The sequence below is a fragment of the Spinacia oleracea genome, chromosome 6 (genome assembly GCF_020520425.1).
Source record: "Spinacia oleracea cultivar Varoflay chromosome 6, BTI_SOV_V1, whole genome shotgun sequence".
Lineage (NCBI taxonomy): Eukaryota > Viridiplantae > Streptophyta > Magnoliopsida > Caryophyllales > Amaranthaceae > Spinacia > Spinacia oleracea.
Window position 1 is genome coordinate 131,784,551 of NC_079492.1, and position 18,989 is coordinate 131,803,539.

The 18,989-nt window shown below is 33.7% G+C and overlaps 3 protein-coding genes across 5 annotated transcripts; 2 read left to right on the plus strand and 1 right to left on the minus strand.

The window, feature by feature from the left end:
• The first annotated feature begins 4,798 nt into the window (after positions 1 to 4,798).
• Positions 4,799 to 8,451, plus strand: LOC110801056 (mitochondrial carrier protein CoAc1). 2 transcript variants are annotated; one of them, XM_022006372.2, is made up of 6 exons: positions 4,799 to 5,446; positions 5,848 to 5,933; positions 6,035 to 6,242; positions 6,352 to 6,475; positions 6,747 to 6,931; positions 8,056 to 8,451. In XM_022006372.2, exons 1-6 carry the CDS (start codon positions 5,261 to 5,263, stop codon positions 8,275 to 8,277), a joined length of 1,011 nt encoding a protein of 336 aa, XP_021862064.1. In that variant the 5' UTR covers positions 4,799 to 5,260; the 3' UTR covers positions 8,278 to 8,451. The 2 variants fall into 2 exon arrangements, with proteins under 2 accessions (XP_021862064.1, XP_021862066.1); XM_022006374.2 differs by having other exon boundaries at positions 5,308 to 5,446; positions 5,886 to 5,933.
• On the minus strand, positions 8,323 to 9,581 carry LOC110801057 (EPIDERMAL PATTERNING FACTOR-like protein 6). The gene is made up of 3 exons (XM_022006375.2): positions 8,996 to 9,581; positions 8,854 to 8,906; positions 8,323 to 8,765 (listed from the first exon to the last, which is right to left on the minus strand). Exons 1-3 carry the CDS (start codon positions 9,111 to 9,113, stop codon positions 8,553 to 8,555), a joined length of 384 nt encoding a protein of 127 aa, XP_021862067.1. The 5' UTR covers positions 9,114 to 9,581; the 3' UTR covers positions 8,323 to 8,552.
• A 7,119-nt stretch (positions 9,582 to 16,700) lies between these two features.
• LOC110801058 (uncharacterized) lies at positions 16,701 to 18,985 on the plus strand. 2 transcript variants are annotated; one of them, XM_022006377.2, is made up of 2 exons: positions 16,701 to 16,985; positions 18,447 to 18,985. In XM_022006377.2, exons 1-2 carry the CDS (start codon positions 16,934 to 16,936, stop codon positions 18,692 to 18,694), a joined length of 300 nt encoding a protein of 99 aa, XP_021862069.1. In that variant the 5' UTR covers positions 16,701 to 16,933; the 3' UTR covers positions 18,695 to 18,985. The 2 variants fall into 2 exon arrangements, with proteins under 2 accessions (XP_021862069.1, XP_021862068.1); XM_022006376.2 differs by having other exon boundaries at positions 16,706 to 16,985; positions 18,444 to 18,985.
• The last annotated feature ends 4 nt before the right edge of the window (positions 18,986 to 18,989 follow it).

The following is an 18,989-nucleotide window of genomic DNA, read 5'->3' on the forward strand; positions in this document are numbered from 1 at the left end:
ATGAATTAAATGTTTTGATGTGTTTTATGGATTGTGGGAATGAATTATGATTTGTTTGAATTATTCGTTATAATATGATTTGATTGAGTTTTCTCATAAAATGATGTTCTTATGATGCCACGAATGAAAAGATGTTTTATGGATCCCAGGATCCAAATGATGCTTTATGATCTACAAAGAGTTATGTTGTTTCAACTGAAATACAAGCCAAGGCTTGGTAAAAATACATAAAACATGATAAATGAAAGTGAAAGACCTGGTTTGTCTGGCGGTATATAAACTACCATCTTCCTATCTACCGGTCATGCATGCACCACGGACACCTGTCCACCCATGGATTACGAGCCCAGGCTCCCATGGTTTATGAGCCCAGGCTCAGGGCCCAGGCCCCATGTTACGATGAGCCCAGGCTCTTATGGGCCCAGGCCCAGTGGAGAATTCCTTCACGGTTCGTACTTGCCGACAACTAGCATGTTAATTAAAAGTTTATGAATGACGTTTTTCATTAAAAGTTTATGAATGAATTAAATATGATGTTTTATTAAATGTTTTACCCATTCTATTCCCCCTGTGTTATTAAATAAAATGAGTTGAAATGAATTTACGTTGCTAGGGTAGTCGTTACTGAGTCTTCGGCTCACCGTTTTGTTTTCCGTTTTAGGTACTGCGGGGAACGATGGACACGAGTAGTGGCGAGGAACTTCACTATTATATTATTCACCTAGTTTATGCTTAATGTTTTAATAGTTTAATTAAAGACTTTTAGTAATTTATGTACTTATATTTTGGGAATATAAAGGATTATTATATTAGATTTGAGGTTTTTATGGCTTATGTATGATGTTGCCTTGTAACTTCCAAAAGAGAATTACGGCAGGTAATGTCCCGACCAAATTAGGTTAATTCCGCTGCTAATTATGCCTTAATAAGTGATTTAGAGGTCGGGGCGTTACAAATCACAATTCAGATTACACACAACCCTAGGAGAAAACAGAGAACCCTAATTCTCTCTGTGCCTTCATAGTGTGTTCATCCCAAAAAGCAAATCTCTTGATCAATTGTCTAAGCTACGATAATCAAGACGGATCTGATCGTGTCGGTGAACCAAGTAGAGGAACGACAAGTGGAGTTCTTTGTTCGTGTTCGTTGACGGATTATTGTGGAAAACACGCTTCGAATGTAAGTTTGCTTAATCTGTGCTTTATACATGTTTCCTGGCTTTGGGGATTGTTCCGCACATGTTATTATGTTTAACTGTATTCCCCTACATTGACCTCGTCAATTCGTCCATGACTATAGCAAAAAGAAACGGGCTAAGTGCGGAACCTTGATGCACTCCAATCGTAATGGGGAATTCTTCGGTCTTACCAACACTAGTTCTCACACTCGTGCTCAATGGCGAAGCTATGTGGGGGCCTAGGTAGGCCATGGCCCCCCCTAAGATTCTAAAAATATATAAAAGTTGCACTTGTTAATAACTTCCTCCCTTGGCTGAGTTGGTATTTGGTGTTAGCTGCCAAAATTGTAGTTCTGTGTTCGAATCAGATGACTAACATTTCTTGATTCTTTTTTTATTTTTATTTTTATTTTTTATTGAACTTATATTCATTTCTCAAACTTCTTTTATTATTTTCATTACATTTCTTTTTTTAGTGCTTTAGATTTTTCATAAAGTATTATCCAATGGAAATAGAGAATAAGTATGTTGTCCAACAAAATATATATACGTTTAATACTTAATATATGTTACTTAATTTTTGTTACCTAACTACTTTAAACATAACAATACTTAACCGGTGTTACTTAAAACTTCTTTGTTTATGGTGTCCAAGTATTTTAGTGTTTGTATCTTCAAATATTAAGAATATTCGGTCAATTTATATTTTACTGTAATAAACAACAACAAAAATATAGTTGAATTTATTATTGAAATTATAGTATTCTATTTTAGGGAATTAGACAAGCACTCCTATATAAAATTTTGGCCCCCCTTATACAAAAGGTCTGGCTTCGCCCCTGCTCGTGCTGTATATTTTTGAATATTTCAATTAAAATTTGACTCGTTTTCTAGTTTAAATTGTTTTTTTTTTTGTAAAATCTAAAATAATTAATTACCATTTTAGTAAATTCTACGTAATGCCAAATTACCAATATGTTTTGCATGAAACATGCAACATCGTCATTCTAGTTCAATAGTTGTAAATTGAACTAGCATAAAAGCAAGGCTTTCACTATTTGATTTATAGTTTTGAAATACACGTAGCATAACGAACCGTGAATTAATTGATACAAACTTTTGTATAAGGCGGTCTTACGAAAAAGACCGCCTTGATGGCAGCCAATATGCCACGTAACATCTGATGTGGCATGACTCATCAACCTTTTATTTTAATCAAAATATAAATACACATTTTCTTCCCATTTTCATTTGAAAACCCTAATTCCTTTCTCTCTCCTCCAAAGCTCTCTGTCTCTCTCTCCTTCAATGCCGTCAACTTCTCATCAAAATTGACGACGGAGGTGGCGAAGGCGGTGGCGGAGCTCCTTCCCGTTCCACCGAGTAGCACGAGATGAAGGAGGAGCAACGGTGATTCTCTTCCTTTTCGACGCCACGGAGGAGCAACGGAGGTGGCTTGTTGAGGTAATTCCTCATCTCTCTCCTTCATCTGAATTTCTCTTTTCTATCTCCTCTGAAATTCTTCAATTTTTTCGATTTTGATTTTTGAAACCCTAATTTTTGATGATTTGAATAGAAGAAGCGGCGGCAGTGGTGGTGGTGGAGGAGGAGAACAGCGAAGTCGATTGTGGTGTTTAGCAGCGGGATCCTGGTGGCCGGCGGGATGGGGAAGCGAAAACCAGAGCGGCGAAGGAAAGAGAGGAATGAGAATCCGGCGTCGCCGCCTTGCCATCGTCGCAATCGAAGGTTGTCGGAAATCTAATCTCCTTTGCGCAACCTATAAATTTCCGGCTTCTCTCTCGCTCGAACTAAATCTTCAAGGTATGTAATTCATTTTTTTTATTGTTGTCGATTTTGATGGTTCAAGCTATGGTTATGCTGAAGTTTTTGGATTTTGATTTTTGATGTAATTAGGTCAACTCTTGAGATTTTGTTTTTGATTCGATTACGTTTTTGTTTCGCTTCGATTAAATTGATTAGGTTTTTGTTTAATCCTTTAGGTTTTTGGTGTCGATTAGATTGGATTGATTAGGTTTACTTTTTTCAGTTTTTTCAGTTTATGTGGATGTAATTGATTTGTTCTTGTTTCCGGCAGGAAGAGGAGGCTTTGCAGTGGTGGCGGTCTGGCTGATGGTTGTGCAGTGTTGCTGCTGCCGTGTGATGCCGATTATTGTGATAGAATCGCTGCAGACTGGGGATTCGTAGCTGGAAGCACTGGTGTTTTAGTTTTAGTTAAGAATTGTAATGTTTTAGTTACACTTTTTTTGTATTTAGTTAAGAATAATTATGTTTTAGTTTTAGTTATAATTCTGAAATAATTGTTGATGGACTTATTTTCTATGTTTTAGTTATTAATTTTTAAGTTTTAGTCACGATTTTTTTGGTTTTAGTTAAGGTTTTTTGAGTTTTAGTTACGTATTTTTGAATTTTCATTCAAGGCTTTAGTTATGATTTTTCGAGTTTTAGTTATGATTTTATCGGTTTAAGTTACGATTTTCTTGGTTTTAGTTAACATTGTTTGAGTTTTAGTTATGTATTTTTGAGTTTCAGATAACGAATTTCAGATTTTTAGTTAAGATACAAATTTTTAAGCATTGAAAATAATTAGTTAAGCAATTGAATCAATTAGTTAAAAATGAAACTAATAAGTTAAGCAATTGAATCAATTAGTTAAAAATGAAACTAATAAGTTAAGCTTCAGAACCAATTAGTTAAGCAATTAGTTAAGTAATGTAACATATTAGTTAAAGCATGCAACCAATTAGTGAAGCACTGAAATCAATTAGTGAAGCACTAGAATCAATTAGTTATGCACTGGATTTAATTAAGTTATCACTGGAACTAATTAGTTAAGTTTAAAATTCAATTAGTTAAGCAACGAAACTAATTAGTTATGCAACGAAACCAATTAGTTAAGTACTGAACCAATTAGTTAAGCACTGAAACCAATTAGTTAACCAATGAAATCAATTAGTTAAGCATTGCAACTAATTAGTTAATATTTTATGAGTTTTAGTTAATAATAAGTTTGTTTAAAATTAATAACTATTTGACTCATAAGTTTAACTATTTGTCTTTATACCTTAACTATTTTGTTATTCAACTAGTTATGATTATTATTAATTTTAGTTATGTTTTACACTAGTATAGTTATATAGTACCAAAAAAAAATTGAAAATTTTAATTTCAAAAAAAATTCGAATCGAAAAAATAAAATTTAAGCCTGAAATTCAATTAGTTAAACCTGAAATCCATTTAGTTAAGCTTGAAGTCCAATTAGTTAAGCATAAAGTCCAATTAGTTAAGCCTGAAAAAAAAAATCGAAAAAAAAATTTCAAAAAAAAAAAAATTTCAAAAAAAAAATTTCCAAAAAAAAAATTACATGCTGACGTCAGCATGACGTCAGCACACGCGCCAACATGGCTGCCAGCAAGACTGCCAACAAGGCGGTCTTTCCTGTGAGGCGGTCTCACACAAAAGTTTCTCATTAATTGAACTATTTATAGATTGTGTAAACTATTAACTATCCACTTATTTTTTTTTTTTCCAAATTTCCAATCCAAATATATAATCCGAAAATCAAACTCTACCAAGAATTATTTTGATCCAACCGAATATATGAAAAAAAAAACTTCGATCGAGCTTGTTCCCGGTTCGTCTGGGGTGGTGCTTGAATCATAAAAATAAGGGAAACAAAAGCGCCAAAATAAAAAAAAGAAGAAAAAGAGAAAAAAGAAGAATCAACCAGCAAATTAAACGTTGAGATTGAGAAGTTTCCTCCTTCCACTGTTCCACAGTCCAAGGGGGGAAGGAAGGAGGAGGCAAACAAGCTGAGAGAAAGTGTACAGTGTACACCCGTATTGCTTTTGATTTCCTAATTCCCCAAATCGTCTTCCTTTTTTCCTCCTTTTTTTAGCCACTTTCTCTGGAATATTCAACAATATTCCCCCCTTTAATGCGGTTGATTCAGAATCAGATCAATCAAAATTCCCAAATCTCTATTTTGGGAAATCCCCAAGTCGATTTGTTAATTTTGGGGAAATTTGAACACGAATTAGAGTGGGGTTTGGCTCAGATTTTGAGATGGGTTCGTCGGAGAGTACAACGTTGTCATCTTCGTCGAATGTTGCAGGTTTAATTGTGGATGATGATTCAACGTTTGTTGATTCATTGCCGATTTATGTCAGAGAATTGATCGCCGGCGGCGCTGCTGGCGCTTTTGCTAAGACCGCGGTTGCTCCCCTTGAGAGAATTAAGATTCTTTTTCAGGTTAATTTGAAAAGTCCAAACATCTTTCGTGTTAATTCCTTTGCCAATTGCATTGTGTTCTTAGTTGATTGATGAATTAAGGGAATTAGTAATTTATTTGTTAGAAAGGCTAAGGTGAAGAGCATGTTTTAATTTGAATTATTTTAGGGATATTATTTATTTGGTGATTTATACTTCTTATTGATAACTGTTGATGCATGTTAATGTGTTATTATGTTATTTAATAATCTTGGACACTTTGAGGAATTTTCTTTATATTCGAGTCTTTGATTTTGAGCCCTTGTAGAAGATTTAGTTGTTTAGTGTTGAATTGAATGCTCCGTATACAAGCGCATCATCCAGGGGCGATCACTAAATTACTGAGTGTAGTGCTTATATATTAGCGTTTTACACATTTGTAGACTCGAACGGATGGATTTCATTCTCTTGGGGTCTACAGGTCACTGAAGAAGGTGCTAAATCATGAAGGAATTCAAGGGTTGTACAGGTAACTCTATGTTGGATACTCATTTTGAAGTTCTAGTTCTCTTAGATTGGTGCTAGTTCACTAGTTGTTAATTTATATTCTGCTATTTTATTGTGTATTAGAGGGAATGGTGCGAGTGTCCTCCGGATTGTTCCTTATGCAGCTTTGCATTACATGACATATGAGAGGTACCGTTTTTGGCTGTATGATAATTGTCCTTCACTTGGGACGGGGCCTGTTGTAGATCTTATAGCTGGCTCAGCAGCTGGTGGAACCGCAGTTCTATGCACTTATCCCCTGGATTTGGCGAGAACGAAGCTCGCTTATCAGGTGCTTAACTTAAGTTCATTATGAGCTATGACATTTTTCGTTTTACTTATCCTAAATGGAGTTTTTAGTTGGTTTTTCATGGCGTTTGTCATCATTTATGTGTTCTAAGGTAGTGGACAAACGGCCAACTTTTAGGAGCAGTAGCAACTCCTCCCCATCATATAGTGGAGTACAAGATGTGTTTAGACGTGTCTACAAAGAAGGCGGTGTGCGTTCCCTGTATCGTGGCGTGGGTAAGTTATTGTTTAGGCGAATTGGATCTCTTTTAGCTTGCAGTTTAGAATTTAAAGGGTTTAGTTGAGTGTTGCTCTTGTTATCACCCAGTTATCACCCGGTTTTCCTCTTCATATATTTAGTTTCTTGGTCACACACTCCCACCATAAAGCATAAATTTTAGGGAAGATTTAGGTCAGTGTTTAGTTAACAAGACAACCAGCCATGCTAGCTTATGTGTACTTATGTACTATGTTCACCTTGTATCATTGTGACTTGTTGTTTGACCAGGACCTACACTTGTTGGAATCCTTCCATATGCTGGTTTGAAGTTCTACATATATGAGGAGCTCAAAAGAAGAGTTCCTGATGAGCATCAAAAATCTATTGTATTACGTCTTTCGTGTGGAGCTTTGGCTGGCTTGTTTGGACAGACCTTCACATACCCATTGGATGTTGTTAGGCGACAAATGCAGGTAAATTTCTTATTGTATTCTATTTTCTTGCGCTTTCTTTCCCATTCCGTTTTCATTTGATATTACTCTGTATTTCTATTTTCAGGCAAAATGAATTCCTGTGTTTTATTTTCTGTTTAGGTCTTCTTTGATGGACTGGCATTTCTAGGGATGCTAGAATTCATTATTAGACGTGGATGCACTTATATTTTTGTTCTTAATGCCCATTATATACCTTATTGGTTGTTTTGCTCAGCGCCTTTGGAACAATGTTTTACTGATTTATTTATTTATTTATTTATTACTCCATTCTGCGTGGTTTTTATGATCAATAACATACTAGTTGGATTCCCTCTCCCATATCATCTGAAAGGATGAGTTAGCTTTGCCCTTTCAAAGAGGTTAACCTGATTTTTTTCCTTATAAAAAAAAAAAAAAAAAAAAAAAAACATACTGGTTGGATTGAGGCCATGACTTCAACTATTCCCAGAGCCTGCCAATGGTGAACATAGACATTTTGTAGTAAGTGGGAGTGTAGTAAATATACCACAAGTTATTGTTGCAAACTCAAGATGCTAGCATAAATTTTGAATGGGTTCTCGAAAAGTTGGCAGTTGCTCTGTTGATTTTAAGGAGATGCGACGGGATTAGGTCATGTGAAGTGATCCGTGCTACTATCAATCAGTTTCCTACAGAAATACATGGTCTTTGGACATGTCAAGCTTATGTTATCCAGTCGTGTTGATTTGACCTGAATATGGCTGTGCTGTGACTGCCGTCCATGTGACATGAGTATCATATAATCAGCTGTTCGTGTAAAATGAGACGGGGAAGTGTGTATTGTTAGTTTCATTCCGCATAATTGAACAATCAGATTTTTTTTGTTTATCCCTTTGTTGCCATTTTTTGTTCCGGTTCTGGTTCTTATGATCAATTTGGCGAATGAGAAAGCACAATTTGGAAATCTTAGTCATGGTCAATCCACTATCGCCATCTTTAGATGGACATCTCTTATCTAACAGTTAATTTTATTGTACAAGAGTGTATGATTACTTGTTGATCAGATGGTTTACGTGACAATAAATTCCATGAGAAGTGTCAACTTGTGTGTATGAGGGCTGACTTTTGGATAAAATTGTTTCCAGGTTGAAAATTTGCAGCAAGGTGGAGCAAGGTATAGAAATACCATCGAAGGACTTCGAGGCGTTGTGCAAAGTCAAGGATGGAGGCAGCTGTTTGCTGGTCTGAGTATTAACTACATCAAAGTTGTCCCGTCCGTAGCCATCGGTTTCACGACTTACGACATCATGAAGTCTTGGCTGAACATTTCGTATCAGCACAAACGACAAGGGATATCTGGTGGATGAAATTCAAACTCAAATTTAACCAAGACAGTAAGGCCAAGGCCAAGGTACAAGGAAATGTGAGTCCTCTAATTTGATGACATACATGTTCACGATTGATGTATTTTTGACTCAAAATCTTGAGAAAACTAGATAATTAATTTAGTACAGATGATTAATATATACTATACTTCTACATTGATTCGACTCAGATCTCAAATTGAATGCCTAATTTGTACAGAGCTAATTGCACTCTAGACTTCACTCAAAGACAGAAAACAGAGCAAAGAAATACAAAGTTATGGACTGTAGAACGACGCCCCACATTTGCATTTCCAACTAATAGGCTCATAATTTGCAAACTGTATCCCTAAGTGGCCGCCGCTGATGGTGGGTACTTGAATGGCTACACAAGGATTGCAACCATAACATTTGTGATCACAATCTGGGGGTCTTGAACCCAGTTCATTCATTCCTCTATAGCTTTCTGCTTCTGATGTCTTCTTTGAATCCTATAAAAATGTTTAGCAATGGTAAGAGAAGGAGAGAGATATAAGTAGACAAATAATGTGAGAAAGGGAGAGAACGGAGATGTTATACCTGTATAGAACTGTAGGGAGCTTGCTGTGAAGTTTCTGAAACTCCACCAATACCTGAAAACAGAAGATTCAATTAAGTTAAGAACAGATGATAAAGATATAATTGTTTTGACTCCGGGACTGGAAGTAGCCAAATTTCTTACCTGATAGTTGAGAAGAAGTGTCATGATTTGGAATCAAAACCCTACTAGTTGCAGGAACCCAACCCACAATTTGCACAAGTAATACTACAATGCAGATGAACAACCTACTCCTCCTCATTGCTCCCAAAAACTCAAATGATGAATGTGATGATTATGTATGTCTATTTTTTTAGAGAGAGAAAGTTAGAGTGAAATATGATTCAGATTACTTTGAGTTGAACAATGTTATGAATGATTTAATGCTCATTATATATGAAATTTCTGCCAATAAGTTTATTGGCTTTTCTTCTTGCATTGGGAGGAGAGGGAGAGAGAGAAACAGAGAGAGAGGTTTGCTTGAAAGACAAGGGATTGCTGCTGCTGATAGCTCTTCATATATCAATGACAACTCACTTGCAAAACACCAGAAAAAAACACAGGTTTTTTCTTTGTTTTAATTTTTATTTATTTTAGGTAGGTTTGAATCTTTGATTGTAAGACACCTTTTCTCTGTCAAAATGACAGCTGCCATTTATGGATCTGAGAAAGAAGATACTGAAAAAGAAAGGGAAAATAGGGATCTGTCCTACAAAAATCTCTGCCTTCCTTCTTTCTTAGAACAAGGTAAATTAAAATATAAAAGAAAAAATAATAAAAAAAAGAGAGTTTAGTAGTTTAGGGGTAGAGCATAGGGATCCTTGACTGCAGTGCCTTTTCTCTGTAAAATATTATTTGGTTTCTAGATCAGGTAAGAGATCTTCAGTTGCAGAAACCCCTCTATTTATTGTAGGAGTATCTCAATTTATGATTCATTCACCAGTTTTTTTTGCAGGTTTAGCTTCTTTATTGAGTTTGTTACTCCCAGTACTCTTTCTGTTAAGCCATTTCCTTTCTTGTTTCTTTATGGATTGGTTGTTACGGAGTACTTGTTAGCGATCGCGGGCGAAGTAATAACGTAACGTAACGTGTAGTCCGTATATATAAGTACTATGTCGAATCTTTAGGTTTAGGGGTTTCGAGCTTGCAATAACGTGACTATTATACCCTCAGTCTCAATTTATTCTCTCTAGTTGACCAATTTTTGTAAGAGCTTTTTTGTCAAAACGGGGAGTAAAATGAGACGGATGAAGTAATTATGAACCGGGGTTAATTAGAGAAAATGGAGTACTATGATGTGACTATACTAGTACTATTACTATGTAGAAGTATATTGATACAGTGGACTTGGAGTATGTTGTATTTGCAGAAGTTACAGTGCTGACAGTTGTTCTGATTTGTAACTGTCATGCAGCAACTTATTTCGAATTTCCTCTGGATTTTATATTTATAGAAAAAACAAATGAAAAATCAGTATCTGAAATTCTATTTTAGTCATGCAACAGAGAGAGATTGGAGAGTGACTATTTATCTTGTGTAAAAATACAGTGTTTTTTATTTTTAGTCATGAAATGAAAGCTGCTAATCGCTGTTCTTTGTATTTATGAAGTCTAGTGACATGTAACCATTCGTCCATTCTTATGTCTGTGTATTGAGTGTATCTATCATCCAGCTAACGTGTGACCAAGCTTCAAAATTAAAACTACGGAGTAATACGGAGTACTCTGTTATTGTCAAATTCTCGGAAATTGATTTTGAAACCCATTTTGCTTTTAATTGGTTTTGACACAAATTTATGGCCCTGTTCGTCTGATCTTTATTTGTCTGAGCTGAATTGAACTGAATGAAGTTCAAATGAACTGAATTGAATAAAATGGAACTGAATTGAATAGAATCGAATGAATAATAAATACTCCATAATGAATAACAAATACAACAAATAACAAAAAAGGTTGTAATAATACTAAGTATTAAATAATAATAATAATAATAATAATAATAATAATACCATGCTCTCACATTGGTATGCCAAAATCATTTCACCAAATACCCTTATTGTACTTTTAGTTGAAAAAAGAAAGAACGTTGATGGAGTACTTCGTATCTTATCTATGGAGTGCCACTTTCTTCACTTATTTGGATTCGTTGCTTGAAGATATGCTAAAAGTTAGTGTTCCTTTTGATTTTATTAGTTAGTCACATGCGAAAAGGGGCGGCAGTTGCATCGCCCATCAATTAGCTAGATCAATGTCGTTTGATTTTTTATAAGTTTGGGTTAATCATTGTTTCAGTGAGGTATCTTTGCTTGTACTCACGGAATTGTTAGTCACTAATCCATTCCTCAAAAAATATAAGAAATTCTAAGGAGTACAATATTTCTCGAATGTGTTTTTCGTATTACACATAAATTGTGTACTCCGTAGTTCAATGTTAAGTAACCTAAATAAACGATCGATTTCCGGCTAAACTGCTATAAGATATTCAGTTCCGTCGTATGCAAAAGATATACTCCCTCCGTCCCTTAATACTCGATCTGTTTTGACCGGACACGCTTGCCAATACACAATTTTAACCACTGATTTCTTTAATTACCTGTTATAAAAACTTATAAAAATATTAATATTTTGAAAATATATATTAAGATAAAACCAACAATATATTATATACTAACATTTGTTTTCATATATTAGAAATAAAATAGGGTCAAAGTGAATTATGTGAATAGTGCAAAAAGTAAAAACGGGTCGAGTATTAAGGGATAGAGGGAGTAGCAACGAGAAAGTCGGTTGAATATTAGCAATGCCCTTGACGAGTTGACACAATGAAGATATTGTTACTAATTTCAAGCCTTATGCAAAAACATACCAATTGACATTAGAGATTGCTTAAAGTAAAACGAGTTGCGATCTTCAGCGATAGATTAGAAAAAGGAAAAAATATTTGCTTTCTTGGTGACGTAGACAGTGAATCATAACTTTATAAAAAGGAAATTTTGACTTCTTCTAGAATTTTAGTCGGAAATTGCTCTAAACAAAAACTCCGTAGTTGCAACTTGCAAAGGAACAAAGGGAAGAACCTCGCACAAGATCATAAATTCATAATCATTAATCATAAATCAACATTATTTTTGGCCATCTAAATTATGAAAATGATTAGACTTATTAAGGAAACAGGCTGCCAAAAATACAAGAAACAAAGAACAACATAGATTTGTACAGTGCCAGATTTGGAATAGTGGTAGGACATAAATGGGAAAGTAAATAAGAAAAAATCATTTAATGATTAATAAAAAAAGAAAAGGGAAGAACATTAAGAAGTTTAAGGATGATTGAATGATTGGAAGTGATATTGATAATTCACTGCTGCTGTGGATTCAGAATTAACAAGACAAGACAAGACATATGTGTGTACAACGTAGGTGTAGTACGGAGTACATCCTATTTCTGTGTTTTACAATTTCTACTGTTGTTCTTCTCTGTTGTTCCCAACCTTTTCCTTCTTGTTTCACATCATACCTCAATTCTCTAAGTGTAGTCAATGACCCCTTCATTTAAGAATTGAGGGAAAGATGAACGGGAAATGAAGATCCGTTTACAAACCCAAAATTTCATGGTAAATTACTGTGCCACACGGTTTAATGACCGCGCCACTTATCATAGAGGAGACGAACTGATTTTTAAAGCAAGTCTAATGCCTAATAAAAGCCCCATAGCATATTAGGTTTCTGATAATCTCAGAATTATGGATGCCAAATAGTTCAGATAAACACTCAATCTTTTGATTGGTTGTACATGTCACTAATGATCTATTTGAGAGAGAATATTCTCATTGCTCATACATCAATATATAAATTTCTTACTTTGGAGACTTTTTTTTCTTTTGGCAATTCTGTACAGTATGAGCAGAAGTTATGGAGTATCCTATAATTAGGATTAAAATTTATGAATGAAAAAGAAGTTTTCTTTGACTCAAGACAGGAAAAGACCAACTTAGCCACAAAGACACAAACCTCAATATCATACCCTTTCCACAACCAAAGACTCCTTGTCATGGGAGTTTAATCACATCAATTGCAATCCGTGGACTATAGACCATGGTGCACATAGAGCATGGTGCACCATGTGCACCAAAAGAACACATGTGCATAAACAAAAGAACATGACACTACGACAAAAGAACATGCAATATAATGTTTTACTTTTTTGTTATAAAAAATCACAATTTATTAAAAATATTAAAAAATAAATGTCCATGTTCTTTTTACGTAACCAGATGTTCTTTTAATTATATACTAATGTTTTTAAGGTGCACCATGCTCTATGTGCACCATGGTCCACCTTCTAAATTGCGCATCAATTGCACTCCTTTCTATAATAAAATTATCTGAACTAAAATGAAACTAATACAGTACGAACTACGAAGTATAATAGATCTGACTTGAATTGAAATAAATTATAGTCAAACTTAACTAGACTGAATTTATTATACCTGAATTCAACTCAAATAGACAGAATGAGTCCAAAAGAATAGGCGAGTCTTAATATCAAAATTTTCATAGAAATCGTCTTTTTTTAGCCCTCGACACTACCCAAATATTTGCTTATGTGTAACAAAATATGAAATTACTCTTATTTGTTTTTCAATAATACAATAAATTAATACTCCGTACATGAACATTTTTATTGAACACAACCAGTCTCAGTTAAAGGTTGGAAGATAGGATATCCAAAAAATCCAGATCGACAAAATTCAATTTGAAAAATCTGAATATCCGATCCAAATGTCGAAAATTATATCGGATAAAAATTGAAAAATTCAAAAAATCCGTATATCCGATCCAAATATCGAAAATTGTATTGGATAACCAATTTTTTTCGGATATTCAAAAATTGTATAAGGTGATTATTTGTTGTTTATTTATTTGTTTAAAACTCCAATTATGTAAAATTTTAAAATCGGACCCAAAACTCCGAATATAGAAAAAGCGGAAAGCTCTTTTTTGTATCAAATCGAATGGCATCTTCATTTCACCACTTGTTTGAGATTTCAAATTTGAGTCTCTCATCACACATACTCCGTATGAACCTCCATAGTCCGTACCACATAACCAACCCACTCGTGAATGGGTTTTGGGTTTACCTTTGTTTTCCTATCTTTCCATGGTTGGCCTCGCCCGCTCATCAATGGATACATCCATAGGAAGGGATAAGTTAGTCGGGTCTGATCCAGGACCCACATAACCAACACCAATGTCACCATCACCCAACGCGTGGATGGTGCAGGGGTCTGCACGTAGATCTACGTGCACCTGCACCAAAACGCAAAAACATTAAAAGAAAACGCAAAAAACAAAAAAACGAAAAAGAACATAAAAAACTAAACAGAAAGAACTAGAGTAAACAAAAAGAACATTAACTAAACCTGAAAAGAACACTAATGTCAAAAAACTAAAGAAAATGTACAAAAATAAAAATAACATATTCTCTCTCCTGATAACTATAAAAAGAACAACTATTTTTCAAAAAGAACATCGTGTGAAAAATGCAATAGAAAAACAAAAAAAAAAATACATATTATCGATAATATTATTAAATATTAAAAAACTGTAAAAAAATTAAAAAGAACACAAAATAATTATAAAAAAGAACAACAACTTTTTTACAAAACACAAAGAACAAAATTAGAAGAAAAATAAAATAACAAAAACTCAAAAAAAAAAACCACAATAAAATAAGAAAAAAGAACAGAACACATGAAAAAAGAACATCATTTTCTTTTTCCTTATCAAACAAAAGAACAGAATGAAAGGGACGAAAAGAACAACAAATCTATGTTCTTTTATTAGTTGTATTTGTTCTTATCAAACCAATTAGTGTTCTAATTAAAAAGACGAAAACGACGATACTTTGATGCACTTAAAACTAGATCTATATTTTTATTTAAATGTATTTTTGTTTTTATCCCACACATAAGATCTATGTTCTTTTATTAAGTGTTATTTGTTCTATTCAAACGATTTTATGTTCTAATTAAAAAGACAAAACGACGATTTTTTGATGCACTTAAAACTAAATCTATATTTTTAAAAAAAAGTATATTTGTTCTTTTACCACGAATCAGACTATGTTCTTTTTTAAGTGTTATCTATTCTTTTCAAACCATTATATGTTCTTTTTTAACAATCTATGTACGTTGATATAAAAGAACAAACTATGTTGATGACACAGTAAAAATTAAGTTGTGAAAAAAAAACATAACAATCCGAAAAGAACATTAGATGAAAAAACAAGGAAACGTACCTTAAACACTTGATCAACATTTATCAGAAGCATCAACATTGAACTAGTGTTTTTCTTAATTCACTCATTTTCAACAAACGAGAAACATTCAGAAGAAATTTTAGAGAGAGAATAAGGAGAAAATGTATTTTTTTACTCTTTCATTTACCATCTCACTCTTTCTCTCTCGAAAAATCTCTCTTATGTTGAGAGAATATAAATCCTCTCCCCTCTCTCTCTCTCTCTAAAATGTATTTCTAAAATGACTAATGGTTATGACTCATAAGTACAATTATTATATATATAGTTGCTGAAAAATAGAAAATGAACAAATAGGAAGTAGAATCAAAGAATTGAAGAACAGAGAAGGAGAAAAGAAAAATTGTTAAAGAAGTGCATAATGAGAACCGTGCACGTGTTTTTATTTTGTTCTTTTAACAGAGTATTATGAAAAGAACAAATGAAAAGTCTTAAAGAACAAATATAGAGACTAAAAGAACAAGTCAAGTACTTTGTCCCACAATAACATATGATTCGGAATCATCATTTTCATCATTCTGTTATGAATTATCAAGCACATTATTCATAATATCTGAAAAAATAATAGGTTAATATGTATAAAAACAAGAAAAAGAACGCAATCAAAATAACAAAGGATAAATAAAAAGTAACAAGAAAAATAACACAATAAAATAAAAAGAACAAGTTATGAAATGCAAATAATATTGAAAATAATAAAAAAGAAGAACACAATAAAACAAAAGAACAAATTATGAAACGCAAATGGTCTATTTTTCTACTATAATGAAACTGTTCTTTTAATACGAGCATAATGTAACTGTTCTTTTCATTCGAGCATATGTTCTTTTAATACGTAAAACTGTTCTTTTCTGAAAAAAATCGTAATTACATAATCAAAATCTTCAAAATCAACGATTTCAACGAAATCAGCATGTTATTACATAATTTGATTCATTAAAATCATCAAATTCATCAAAACACGATTATTACAAAATCAAAATAGTCAAAATCATCAAAAACACAACTATTACAAAATCAAAATCATCAAAACATGCCATTTGTTATTACAAAATTGAAAATTTACCTCCCAAAATCTGATTATCAGCTGTAGAATTCAGATTTGAAGAAGAAGAATCAATTTAATTTGATGTTGAAGCAGAAAAATCAACGAATTTTTGGGGATTTTCATTAATTTCTCTCTCTAAAACCCATTTTAGAAAACCTAGACTTTCTCTCTCCTCTTCACAGTTTGAATTCAAAACATAAAACCCAGAAGAATATATATCGCAAAAATAACAAAAATCAAATAAAAACGCGATAAACATAACTGAAAAGAACAGAGCCTTTAATGTTCTTTTGTTCAGGGGTGTTCTTTTGTTCAAGGGCATTGTTCTTTTTTCTAGGAATTTAATGAAAACGCGCGTTTTGTATTTAATGTTGGTCGTTTTAATCCCGGTGCACCTAGAGCTACGTGCACACGCCTGCACCATCCAAATTGCCACCATCACCAACCCCAAAAGAATCCTAAAATCGTATTGGATCCTATCCTAAATTCCTAATAGCATCACTAGATAAACAAGAAAGGAAATAAAAAAATGGAGCACCCCAAATAGTTGATTCGAAGGAGATAATTGGTCAACTCATTTATCAACACTTTGTTCTGTCCACCAAATTTATTCCATTTCTCTTACTAATTTTCTTCGATAGATTTAAATTCTACCTTTTATCATTCACTTCTTCATCGAATTCACCTTTTTGTGAAATCAATTTTACATAATTTCCAATGGCAGACCACCCAGCAGCAGCAGCATCAAAACCAGGAGATCATCACCCAAGTACGAATATTTGATTTTCTTTACATTCCATTTTTCATTTATTTTGGATTTTGTTTGTTTTGTTTATGGGGTTTGATTTTTGAATCCTGATTGGCTATGATTGGGGCTGTTTCGGATTTTTTGTGGCTTAATTTCTTGCGATGTTATATTTTTTGATGCTCTCTATTTTCATCCTAATTTAAAAATAATTAGGTTATCAATTATTGTGGGAATTCAATCACTGTATTTTTTACTCTATCAGATTAGGGTCTAGATAACTTCAAATGATATGAACTACGGAAATTAACCCAAATCAATTAGTTTGTATTAATATGATGTTAATTCCACAATAATTAATTGGTCATTCTTTTTGAATTTCCCCTCTTTCTTAGAAGCTTGAAGGAAGTTTTATAGATTGAAATATTGTTAAAGTGGAGTTCTCCAATTGAGGGGTAGAGGTAGTTACAGCCCCCAACTAGAAGCAAATAAGGTTTTTGTAACAATTACGCGTGGCAAAACAACTCCTACCCTATGTTACTCGGACATGGACATGGACATGGGTACGTGTCCAAGTGTCTGACTTGGCTATTTTGTGAAAAGGTTCCATGATTTTGGTCCAGAATGAAGTGATCGGCATCCGTAGCCATGTCCGAGTATTGAGGCATCCGACTCGGGTGCTTGAGGTAAAACGAAGAGTTCAAGTAACATAGCTCCTACCATGTCATAGTTAAGGATCCTTCCGAGTTTGGGGGACGGCCCTTGAAGAATTGTTACCCTATTTGGTTGCTAACTAATCAGCTGTTTTATTGGCCTCCTTGGATTAATGAGTCAACTGGATTTAGAGAATTAGCTCCAAGGCGGTTGTTATGAGCATTAAGCTAATGTCATTGCGGTAATACTTGGTTCGAGAACGTAGTGTTGCCATATATCATGTGCTTTTGTGATTCTATGATTTGGATGAATTCTGTCTTTAGTTCAATTTTGTACAAGTGCTCAAATAGAAGGTATTATGTTGATGAATGTTTGATTATAATTTGCTTTGTGGAATGTGGATTCAAGGTCATATGCAAATATGTGTCATAAAGAACTGTGTCTTACTCCTTCAGATGCTAGTAAAATTGAGTTTGGACAGGATATTTCTGTTTCTCTTTTAAATCACCTAGACTGTTTCCCTTCTTTCTACTTTACAAGGAATTCATATAGTATATGGAATTCCTCAGCTTCACAGTTCATGAAATACTATAGTATTCGGAATTCCTCAGTTTGGGTTACATCTTGAATCTTGATGCTGTATGGATATCAAGGACACTGGAATATTTTAATAGACTTCATGATCACGGACAACAATCACGGGTTTTCTGGATTTTATTTTGATGTTCTGGAATTGAACAATCCGAAGATCCGATAAGTATGAATAATTGTGCTGGTTTCAGATATAACTTTGCTTATTTCTGACAAAAGTTTGCTTATTTATGTCAGAAGAGGTGAAATCTCCCAAATTTATTGAAAAAACTAAGGAAGAGATTGAATCACTCTTTCATCATAAGTCACCAGAATCACCACATCATGATCGCCATCGCAAGGAAACTCATGGGACAAGTGAAGATATTGATGAAAGCACATCAGTTGATGAGATTAAAGCACCAAATTTATTTGAACGGATAAAGGAAGAAGTTGAAGCCATCGTTGGAGCAATGCATCAAAAGAAGGATTCAAAAGATGACAAATAAGAGAGTGCTATGAAGTGGCTGTCACAAGAATTTCAGTTTGATTTGATCCTCACTTCTCCCAGGATTCAGATTCATGGGATGAGTGTAAGTCCTTTTTTGAATCTTACTCGTATTTGTTAGACACAATTCAGCCACCAAGATTAATTACATTTGTTTATGTAAAATCCAATTGTTCTTCCGGAAATACAGAGGATGAATGTTACAAAGTTGTATGACATTTCAGTGTTGTGCTCATGTTATCATGTATCAACCTATTTTCTTATGAGATTTCAACTAGTTTTGTCATATAAATTGC

What these genes read in the sequence shown, in the direction of transcription:
- LOC110801056 (XM_022006372.2), top strand. Translation starts at nt 5,261, where the DNA reads ATGGGTTCGTCGGAGAGTACAACGTTGTCATCTTCGTCGAATGTTGCA. An exon ending in GAATTAAGATTCTTTTTCAG is followed by an intron (nt 5,447 to 5,847) that starts GTTAATTTGAAA and finishes ACACATTTGTAG; the next exon opens with ACTCGAACGGATGGATTTCA. An exon ending in TTCCCTGTATCGTGGCGTGG is followed by an intron (nt 6,476 to 6,746) that starts GTAAGTTATTGT and finishes TTGTTTGACCAG; the next exon opens with GACCTACACTTGTTGGAATC.
- LOC110801057 (XM_022006375.2), bottom strand. Translation starts at nt 9,113, where the DNA reads ATGAGGAGGAGTAGGTTGTTCATCTGCATTGTAGTATTACTTGTGCAA. An exon ending in CACTTCTTCTCAACTATCAG is followed by an intron (nt 8,907 to 8,995) that starts GTAAGAAATTTG and finishes TTCTGTTTTCAG; the next exon opens with GTATTGGTGGAGTTTCAGAA. An exon ending in CTCCCTACAGTTCTATACAG is followed by an intron (nt 8,766 to 8,853) that starts GTATAACATCTC and finishes ACATTTTTATAG; the next exon opens with GATTCAAAGAAGACATCAGA.
- LOC110801058 (XM_022006376.2), top strand. Translation starts at nt 16,934, where the DNA reads ATGGCAGACCACCCAGCAGCAGCAGCATCAAAACCAGGAGATCATCAC. An exon ending in ACCAGGAGATCATCACCCAA is followed by an intron (nt 16,986 to 18,443) that starts GTACGAATATTT and finishes TATTTATGTCAG; the next exon opens with AAGAGGTGAAATCTCCCAAA.